Source organism: Metopolophium dirhodum, chromosome 1 (genome assembly GCF_019925205.1).
Source record: "Metopolophium dirhodum isolate CAU chromosome 1, ASM1992520v1, whole genome shotgun sequence".
Taxonomy (NCBI): domain Eukaryota; kingdom Metazoa; phylum Arthropoda; class Insecta; order Hemiptera; family Aphididae; genus Metopolophium; species Metopolophium dirhodum.
In genome coordinates this window covers 54,503,278-54,514,053 of record NC_083560.1, presented here as the reverse complement: position 1 = coordinate 54,514,053, position 10,776 = coordinate 54,503,278, and the positions used below count along the sequence as shown (strand labels likewise).

Below are 10,776 nucleotides of genomic sequence, written 5' to 3'. Positions count from 1 at the left end.
AAAAAAGGATGCTAATTTTGCAAAATACGTATATAAAATCGTGAACATTCAGCCAGCCGCTGTTCGCCCGCGCGCTCAGGTCTCTTGAGAGCTTCAGCTGTACCATAGACCTATAAACGGAGCCGTACGCTGTATTATTTCTGTTTGTTTGTCGGGGTGTAAGGCCAAGGATCTTACGAACACCGGCGCATTATAATCCAAGTGGCAAGTACACCAAACGCTGAGTGAAACGCAATGTTTGCGTCGTCAACGGTACAAACAAATGATAACAAACCTCTGCTGTTTGTTGTGCTATCACTTTTTTATATATGTTCCCTTGGCCTCGTCACCGTCCAGCTTATATAATATCTCCATGGTGATGCGTGACGGAAAGCGTCGGGAGCAGCAGCATCCGCCATCCATGATTGTTTACAATATTTTTTTCGTGTCTAAAAATCGTCGTCCGCTGGTCGGACAAGTTTACAAGGATTAAAGGAAACTTTCTTCTACTTTACATATTTTTAATGATCGTATAACACAATTTTTTTTTAATTATTATAACATATTATTATTGCATCGACATACTTAATTTACAACTGTTCTCTATATCGTACTTATTATTTTTTTCGTCATTATTGTTCATTATTAATATTATTATAATTATTTAGTAATAGAATTTATTATTATCTTTATTAGCACAATTTTTCCTTTCTTTTAAAAGCTTTTTATTCTAATTTTTAATACTTTTCGTATCGGTGTAAATATTTGTGTTTGTGTCCCGTATTTTTGGTTTGTGCTCTTTATCGTCTCGTTTTAAAACAAAATCGTTCAAAATGTTCAAACTGGATTCAGTTCAGATGCCTCAACAACTCAGCCAGGCCGCGCACGATCGTGAGAAGGTATTTCAATGGATTGTCGAACTCTGCAATACTGAAACCAGAGAAAATGCACTTTCAGAGCTCAGGTAATACCTTTTGTCAATAGAGTACTGCCTTATGACATGTCTACAGTGTTGTACAACATTGTAGTCCTGTACCTAGGCCTGAACATTTCTTAAATTACATTGTTTTTACAGAATGTTAGGAAGTTGTATTTTTACCAGTTAAGAAATATCGTGATAAAGCTAGGTACATGTAAAGTGTAAATAAATGTTCCCAGAACACAATAAAAATGATACTATATGCATTATAGAGATCTTTAATAATTTGAAATAGTTTGGTTTTTTAGTTGAAACTTGGTGGTTTCAGTTAGATTTTATATGCATTAGAATGCTCATACCTACATTTTGTGTGATCAATTTAATATGATTTATTAACTAGAAAAATAAACATAGAATAAAATAGTTAAAATCAACTAAACATAATAAAAAATTATCAGGTTGTCCAATAGTTTAATTAAATGTTGTTTACCTATAATACTTAATATAAAACAAAATTGTATTGACATTCATTTAAAAATAAGTTTTCCTGTATTATTATTTTTCTAACTTCTCTTGGTTATTATAGAATACATAATTATTTTCATATTTTAATAGGTATGTAGTTTTTAATTAAATAAAAAACTGTTTATGTTACTATATATAAATATATTATTATTTTGTACAATGTTAAAATATATAGGTATATAATTGAAGTATAAATTAAAAAAATATACAACAATGATAAACAAAAATATAATACAATCTTTATTTTTCAGCTCAAGGCGTGATATTATCCATGATCTTGGCCCAATGATTTGGCATACAACAGGCACTATAGCAGCATTATTGTTTGAAATAGTGTCTACTTATCAGTTTGTTAACCCTCCGACCATGTCGCTTCAACAAGTGACACGCCTTTGCAATGCTCTGGCACTCTTACAGTGTGTGGGTGCTCACCCTGATACACGTTCTCAGTTCCTTAAGGCCCAGATACCTCTTTATATGTATCCATTCCTACATAATGCCAACAAATGTCGTAATTTTGAACACCTAAGACTTACAAGTTTGGGTGTGATTGGTGCTTTAGTGAAGGTAAATATTAAATTATTTAAAAACCATGTTTATTTAATATTTAAGTTCCTACTAAAGCTTATATTAGATATTTTGAAAATGATCTACTTTACTTAGTATACTTTAATACTGATGGGTTAAAAAGCACAATATATTTAATTTTAAAAATATATCTGCATTTTTCAGACAGAAGAACAAGAAGTTATTACTTTTCTTCTAACAACTGAAATTATTCCGTTATGTCTACGTATTATGGAAACTGGTTTTGAGTTAACTAAAACATTATCAACATTTATACTGCAAAAAATACTTATGGATGACAATGGTCTAAGTTACATTTGTCAAACATATGATCGGTTTTCTCATGTTGCTCTCATACTTGTAAGTATTTTTACTACAAAATCGACAAAAATTCTTATTGTTTTTTCATTGGATTTTCAGGGGAAAATGGTCTTGGCACTTGAAAGAGAACCGTCTACTAGACTACTGAGACATGTTGTGGGATGTTATGTTCGTTTATCAGAGAACTCAAGGTATAAAAATAATTATATATTTTTTTTTTAAATTATAAATAGGTGAATTAAAATTTGTTAAAAACTAACATTTGCGTGTATTATATGATACATTACAATAAGTACAATATTTGAGCTTTTTTATGTTTTTCATAATATTTCAAAAAGTCAATTTAAATGTAGTAATGTATACATCTTAAAAGATTAGTTTATTTATGTCCCAAACATATTTGTCTATAGGTGTGAATTAGTGACTAAATTACTGTCCAATAATATTAGTCTGTCATCAAAATAAGATCCTATTAAATTGAGAATTTACTAACTCTTATAGTACATAATAAAGCTCTGGACAGTGAAGAAGATGGAATGAGTAGTATTATGTTCAGTCTTTAGGTTTTAAAATGGTTTGTGTTTGTAACTAAACATAATATGACCTAATAAATAAATAAATAAATAAATAAATAAATAAATCATAATATTTTTTTTTTTACAGAGCACGTGAAGCACTTCGGCAATGTTTACCTGATCAATTAAAAGATATGTCAACTTTCTCTGATTGCCTCGCCAGAGACCAGACAATCGCTGCTTGGTTATTATTGTTAAAAAATAATTTGGAGTCTGTTATGCCTATTGACGTATCTCCTGGTGTTCCATCTCTTGTCAAGCCATAACATAATAGCATTTAAAATGTTTATTATTCAAACAAAAATCACATGTCTTTTGATTATCATATCAATTTGATATTAGTTAGTAGCGAATGACAATGTACTTATCTCTCGACTTTTATGTGTTACTTGGGTGGGAAGGGAATTAAATAATAATATAATAATAAAGTAACTTGAGTCTGATGTATTATTATTTTTATTTTTATTAGTTAGAAATCTTTAAACATTTTTAACCTCTCTCATGATGCCAACAACAACAACAATAACAATAATAATAATAATCATTATTATTTAGTATTATATAATTATGTGGTTTGTTTAATATTATATAAATTATTTTGATAATCTGCTAATACATTTTAAGAGATATCAGTATAATTAGTTTTTGGTTCGATTACATATATTTATAAAAATAAGTAAGTGTTATACGCTATAACGTTATAAAAACTCTTTTGAAAACATTTTAATAGTTTTATAATATGTAAGTAGAGACTAAAGAAATATTTAAAAAACTCTGAATAGATAGAGATCTTAGATTATTATTATTGTCGATATTAACTAGGCTTTAGGTATAGACCATAAAGTGAGACAATATGTATAGTAATTATGGATAGTATCACTAATCAACAAATCTTGGGTTGAGTACTTTTCAATTACAAGTATTAAGTTTGGGAATAATTATCACTACCAACCAAACAATAATTATTTTACTGTTATTTGAAATGCTCATAACTTGCTTTAAAATTAAATTATAAGAAAACCTGCAAAGATCCCTAGATAATATTCTTACCTTTCACACTAATATTAAGAGTTAAATTGATTAGTGTGAATTTAAAATTTGTAAGTTTGCAAGAGAGACAACACAATACAATTTATTTTTTCTTTCAAATATTTGTACACAGTAGGGCATTCATTTAGCAAGTACCAATATTTTAACAGTAACCTACTCAGTGGTTGGCTTTAACATATGTAAAACATGTTTTATTTTAGATTATGACAAACATTTATAAATTGTGACATTTTTGTTAATAATACAAAATATTTATATTTAATAATTAGCTATGAGTCATAATATATTCTTGCTTAATAATAGATCCAATTAGGTAAACTATCTAATTAACCTAATTAAAAAAACTTTTCTGATTTCTAATTAAAATGATAAAAACTTTTTTGTTAGTAATCTATAGCATGCTTCAATCAAATGATATGGCAATCCACCTGGTGTAGAACCATGTATTCTTGACAGAATTTGCATTTTTAATAAAACATTTATTGCAATTATGTACCTAGATGAGAAGTTTTTGCAAATTGACATAAGACATAGTGGGTACCTTTTCAGTCCATTAGATTGGTCCAGGATTTGCAAATAGCCATTTTTATTAGATTTAATCTCTTAGATTACAATTTGTACACTAAAACAACATAAAGTAAAAAAAAGAAAATTCTTGAGTGTCATCCTGATCATATTAACTCATATTATTAGGATACTTAAGTATTAAGTTTGTAGTAATAAGTTTGGTGTAATCTATAAGTCCGTAACAATCTTCTAAATTAATACCCAGAGTAAAATATAATTAATTTTACTATTGAAAATTATTTTTTATGATATTTTAAGGGCCTAAATAAAAAATAAACTTTTAAGTCACTCTGCTATATAGTAATAATTATTGTATATAATACTAGCTGATCCCGTGCACTTTGTTGCCCGTTAAATGTACCAACTCTATATGACTCAAACTTTGTTCAATTCATTATTTAATATCCAGTGTATGGTGTTCAAAACTTATCTTAATTTTTCGGTGGCCTAGAATAAAAATTCTGATTTACAGCAGTATATTATATGGTAGGCAATCTACCTGGGGTAGAATAAGCCGAATCGGTCAAGCAATTTTGGAGCTAACCCGTAACAAAGATTTCTATTTTGCTTTTATAGTATAGATAGTATAGAAGATTAATATATAACTGTTATTATATTGATTCAGACATACCATAGAACAGTACATATGGTTTAGAACTAATCTAAATATTTTGAAAATTGTATTATGTATAATGAATAATAATATACAGGGTGTCCGCGAGGATATACCCATTATACAAATTACTAATTAGTCATAGAGGGGAACTCATTGCCCGGAAAAAAACCGGATTTTTTGTTGCTATACGTATAAATTGAAAAGATCATGAGATTTATGAAAAATAAATTCTATAAAATGGATAACTTCAATTGTTTCAAAAATTGAAAATTAAAAAATAAAATATATGTAGCCCTTATATCTGTGAATCTAATAACAGGTGCTTTTAAACATACATTTTTGAAATTTGCGATTTGGGGGTTAAATTTGACTCAACTTTTTCTTTCAATAAACATTATTTAAACATAACAAAAAAATCTATATTAGGTTTCATTAATAGAACTTGTCAAGATTTTACAAATTCCGATGCCTTAAAAATTCTGTATTTTTCACTAGTGCGTTCTTCTCTGGAATACAACTCGGTCGTATGGTCACCCTCTAGTGTTGTTCATATACAGAGTTTAGAAGCTATTCAAAATCGTTTTCTTCGTTTTATCTCTTACAAATGCAATATACCATTTAAACCACACTCTCAATATACACCGTTATTAAACCAATTAAATATGACCACTCTAGCTGAAAGGAGAAAAATCATCGATTTGAAATTTCTATATAAAATAGTAAATGGTTTTTTAAATTGTCCCAAATTACTCAGCTGCTTAAATTTTAATGTTCCTCATTGTCGAACTAGATCTGCAAATACATTTTACGTTCCATTTCAAAGAACTAATTATGCACTTTGTTCACCTATTAATAGATTAATGAAAATAACTAATGACGTCCAGATAGATCTATTTAGTTTTCCTTCTTTTGATTGTTTTTCTAACTATATTGCGCATCTTTAAATTATTTCTGCTACCTATATTATTATTGTCTATATTATATTTTTATATTGTTTTTATTATTTTTAATATTATATTTTTATTATACATATACTATTTACTGTATTTCTTAATAGATTTAAGTCTACAAAATTGTTATTAAATTATAAAAAATTGTAATTGGGTTCTACCCGTTTGAATTAATAATAAATAAATAAATAAAAAATACATCATTGGAAAGGGAAGGTGATGTAGAAAATAGGAATATCTCCACTGCATGCAAATACAACAGACATATGTATATATTATGTCTTGTAAATATTATACATTCATTGGTACGCTCAGAATCTAAAAAAGTATAATTAGGTTGCTATGGTAACCTAAATATATTAATAATCAGTTACTAGGGGTAACCTAGAGACGTTATAAGATTAATATTATCTTTGTTATTGTTTGGTTGTCATGGCAACTTTAACGGTAACGCTCTCCGTGTCGCACAAAATTATAGAATGACCCCAGCCATAAGAGATATATATGTTAAAAAATTAGACATGATATATTTACTATCTCAGGAAATATCGCAATGCGTAAAATCCTTGCAGGACACTGTTTATATATACAACAGAAAAAAAATTCCTACAAATATTAATTCTTAAACTGCACCAATATAACTCGTTATTCTTCGATTAATATCTAATTTCATCAAAATTAGATCTTGTTTATGTCTATACAATAAAATGTCACAAAATTGTGTAGATATAATTGCTAGATTTTTATGTTTCTATAAGAAACAAGTTGACCTCTTAATACATTTTTATACCCCCTTGTATTAAAATTTAAAATTCTATAAATTTTTTTAACCACAAAATATTTTAAAAATAATACATTCATCAAAATCTAAAAGGTAATATCAACAAATTAAATAATTTTTTTTAAAAATATATTTTCAAAGTATTTATACTTGTTTCAACATAAAATTACAAAAAAAAAGCCTACTGGAGTCATTGGGTAATATTCATACATTTAAACTCATAATTGGTTAATTCTTCCTTATATTAAAAATGAGGATTTAATTATTCTGAATGTAAAATTAGCGAAGTTATGCATTAGTTAGATAGTAAGACACATCACCTTAAAAATGTAAATATGTAATTCAAACAATATTTTTCCACAAACTCAAACAGTAATATATTGTTATATAAGTTATTACTTACAATCACACTTTTACAATTAATCTTATATAGTAAATGCTTTTACAGTTTTTATTTCACTTGTAGACAATTTACAAGATAATATAATATAATATCATAAGGATATGCTCTATTTTTTAATAAATTAAAATATATGACTTATTAGTTATTGTTTTAAAGACTGTTGTATTTGAGGATAATTATCCTGCTTGGCTAATGGTTTGTACTTAGGATTGAGTGTATAATAAATAAACAGCATAGCAGCTGACAATCTGATTACAGAGTCGTTGTCTATATAATCTTTTATCCAATCCACGCGTCCCCATTTCGTACACTATAATTTTACAAAAAATGTATTTTAAACAAACGCAATTTTGGTAAATAAATTTAATTTATACTAAAATATTACCTGGTATTCTTCTTCCATCTTAGATAATAGAACAGCATCTTTTACAGAAATATCTTGATGTAAGCAACATGTAGTAAGTACCAATGATTTTAAAGTTTCAACAGCATGTAAAACACCTTAAATTAAGAAAATAATATATTATAAAATTATAGATACTACATTGCTACAAAATATAGTATATATTATACAAACCATGAAGAGCAGGGAATCCGAGCGATAAAAAATATTTTTCAACTAATGCCTTAGTCTGTGCATCAAGACTTTCAACATAGATGCCTTTGGATGGTTTTAAATTGGTATCAAAATATCCATTAAACTTCTGAATTAGTGGCATCCATTTTCCCATCAATAATTTTTCTAGCTCGTTATCCGCCTATTCAAGCAGTTTAAATTTTAAAATAATAAACAAGAACTCAATATGATAAACTGTACATTACATCAGAAATGTAGAAGACTGTGTCAGTCTCTAGGTAAGACAATATTTGTTGAACCACGTCATGCTCTGAAAGATCACTAGGATTGTCAACTGCTAAAAAACACAACTTTGTCTAAAAAAAAAAGAAACATTATTATATAACATATTTGAACCATTATATTTTACTTTATTATACCAAGTGCATAGGATCTGTTTTTATATGTTCTTTCTGCATTTCCCATTCTTCAGCAACAGCAAGTGCCAAAGCCTTATTATTTATAATAAGTTCTTTACCTAATGGTGTTTTTAATTTACTACTGTCAAGTAATACTCCATACGAGTCACTATTTTCAATAATTGAAGTGGTTTTATAAAATTTATCTAAAAATTAAATATATAAAAATACATTAATTGTTATTAAATTAATAAGTAAATATTTGACTTCGTTATAAAGCTCATTTTGTTGTTATTTAAAAGTTGGAAATAATAACAGAACCTATAGGAGGCATTCATTAAAAAAAAACATTTTGATCTTGACAAAACTGTTGCTTAGTAAATGTATAATATTGCTAAAAATAATAACAGCTCAGATATCAGAGTAAAGTAAGCATATTACAGATTTATATTTTATTATTAATTAGAAACATTACCTATTTACCTACTAATACACTAAGTTATAAATTACTACCAATACTTTTCTTTGTACTAAAAATAAAATAAAATTGATGACACTAGTTTTATCTAACAGTTAAAAAAAATAATATACTAATCCACTACAATCTGTAGTTTTTAGTTGGTCCGTGTTGTATATTAGCAGTGTACAATTTTTAATAAATATATTGACAATACATACCTAATCCATATTTATCTCTATCAAAAAATTAATTTTTAATTGCTTCTGTATTCAGAACACAATGTACATTCATTCAATTGTATGGTTTATTTAAAATAATTACTGTTTTGTTTTAATTATAAGCCTTTGATAACTATTTTATACAAATAAACCATGTCAATATAAAATAAATTGAATTATTAATAAAGTATTTTGATGGTTAGGCGTATGTAAGTTTTGACAAGATATGAGTAGAGTGAAAATGTACGACAGAATTTACAAGATTAAACACAATATTATATACTATAAAACCTCCTCCAAAAAATATATTTAGAAATGTGTAAAAAAAATTAAACTATGTACAGTACACAATAACAAAAAAGTGGTTATTTTTTTGAGCGGAACAGCAGTGTTGGTTCACTGTAAACAATTATACTTTATTTAGTAGCATTCTCAAATATGAAACATATAGCTTACAGGCAGTGGCGTATTTATATGCAGGCACTATAGGCATGTGCATACTGCAGCAAATTTTTTAACGTTTTCTGTTATTCTTATTATTTTAGTTATTTAAGGCGGACATTTTCTATAGGCCTATACGCGGGAAACATGTAAATATGCTGCTGTTCACTGGACATAAACAGAGTTACAGACTTACAGTATTTATTATAAAATGGCAAAAGATGCTATTTGACTTATTTTCATATTATATAAACAGTTATATGAAAAATAATTAAATTTATTCACTTAACTACATACTTCTGTATTGAACATTTTATTTATAAAAAAAAAATTGTTATGTAATGTACAAATTAATTTAATTATTGTTTAAGACTATTAACATTTAATATATTAATAATCATAACTTTGTGCAAAATATTGTCAAATGAAGTATGTAGCAATCACTAAAGTCAATAAATTAAAAAGTATACATAATTCAATTAATTTTATAATTATAGTTAATTAGGCAGTTTTATATTTATTTCCTAACATGAATATAAAACCAAAATCTAGGTACATACCAAGTGTCTTATACATATAAATAATCAATTCAAATATTAATTAATTTAACTTACTGACAGCATAAGACCTGCGTGCAAATGATGAAATTTTTGTGAAATTATGTAGTTTATATTGTATCTGGATTTGGTTTCTCGCTATGGATTTTAAACACTGTGCGATTTGGAACATTTCTATTTTATTTCTGAAAAATAAAGCAAAGATACAATTAAAACATTTGGATTTAGTAATAATAATACAATTTACATTAAATAATTTTCAATTATAATTGTTAATGATTTAGAACAACTAAAAAAATAAAAAGTACTCAATTTTTTTTTATTTCTTAAAAAAATTAAAATTCAAGTATTAATTTCCATATATTAACCACAATTTGAGCATTTGACTACTAAAAAACATTGGTAAATCCATAATGAAAATAATCTATCAGCAAGGAAATTCGTACCTTTTACGTAAGTATTTTAATAGAGCGACGGATTTCAACTACCATCAAAATAACATACAGATTAGACACAACAAAATAACAGTTACCAGAAGTATTATAATATTTAATTAAAAATCTTAATTAGGTGCTGAAAATTTTATCAAAAAGTAGTTAACTAACTTAGTTCATGATCAAAACATTTTGTGTCTGTGATAATTACTGATAAGTGATAACATCTGCCATTGATTATCATTTATCACAGATATCTATTTTACACATTGATAATATAAGATCTTATATTATCTATGATTTTACACGGACTATGATATGCTCTATCTTGCTATATTATAATGGGGCGACTCCAGCAATGCTGCTGTCCCACTCATTCACTATGCAGTATGCACTCATTAAACTATATAATAATATAGTTATTATATAGTTCAATGG

At 26.7% G+C, this 10,776-nt stretch overlaps 3 protein-coding genes across 3 annotated transcripts; 2 read left to right on the top strand and 1 right to left on the bottom strand.

Annotated features, from left to right (window-relative positions):
• Window positions 1-353: 353 nt before the first annotated feature.
• Window positions 354-3,329, top strand: LOC132936238 (CCR4-NOT transcription complex subunit 9). Its single transcript, XM_061002931.1, has 5 exons — window positions 354-943; window positions 1,675-1,990; window positions 2,156-2,350; window positions 2,411-2,502; window positions 2,975-3,329. The coding sequence occupies exons 1-5, from the start codon at window positions 813-815 to the stop codon at window positions 3,150-3,152; spliced, it is 912 nt and encodes a 303-aa protein (XP_060858914.1). The 5' UTR covers window positions 354-812; the 3' UTR covers window positions 3,153-3,329.
• A 2,137-nt stretch (window positions 3,330-5,466) lies between these two features.
• On the top strand, window positions 5,467-6,227 carry LOC132940144 (uncharacterized; the record flags this gene model as incomplete). The annotated part of the gene is made up of 1 exon (XM_061007586.1): window positions 5,467-6,227. A coding segment is annotated over one exon (597 nt), but the record flags the coding sequence as incomplete, so codon positions are not given.
• Window positions 6,228-7,171: 944 nt separating this feature from the next.
• LOC132934727 (ATP synthase mitochondrial F1 complex assembly factor 2) lies at window positions 7,172-10,531 on the bottom strand. Its single transcript, XM_061001065.1, has 7 exons — window positions 10,351-10,531; window positions 9,962-10,089; window positions 8,250-8,434; window positions 8,076-8,186; window positions 7,831-8,011; window positions 7,639-7,754; window positions 7,172-7,563 (listed from the first exon to the last, which is right to left on the bottom strand). Exons 2-7 carry the CDS (start codon window positions 10,074-10,076, stop codon window positions 7,396-7,398), a joined length of 876 nt encoding a protein of 291 aa, XP_060857048.1. The 5' UTR covers window positions 10,077-10,089; window positions 10,351-10,531; the 3' UTR covers window positions 7,172-7,395.
• Window positions 10,532-10,776: the final 245 nt, after the last annotated feature.

Coding starts and splice junctions, on each gene's coding strand:
- LOC132936238 (XM_061002931.1), top strand. CDS start 813: ATGTTCAAACTGGATTCAGTTCAGATGCCTCAACAACTCAGCCAGGCC. Junction 944..1,674: donor AATGCACTTTCAGAGCTCAG/GTAATACCTTTT, acceptor TTTATTTTTCAG/CTCAAGGCGTGATATTATCC. Junction 2,351..2,410: donor CTCATGTTGCTCTCATACTT/GTAAGTATTTTT, acceptor TTGGATTTTCAG/GGGAAAATGGTCTTGGCACT.
- LOC132934727 (XM_061001065.1), bottom strand. CDS start 10,076: ATGTTCCAAATCGCACAGTGTTTAAAATCCATAGCGAGAAACCAAATC. Junction 8,012..8,075: donor CAGTCTTCTACATTTCTGAT/GTAATGTACAGT, acceptor CTGCTTGAATAG/GCGGATAACGAGCTAGAAAA. Junction 7,755..7,830: donor CGGATTCCCTGCTCTTCATG/GTTTGTATAATA, acceptor TCTTAATTTAAG/GTGTTTTACATGCTGTTGAA.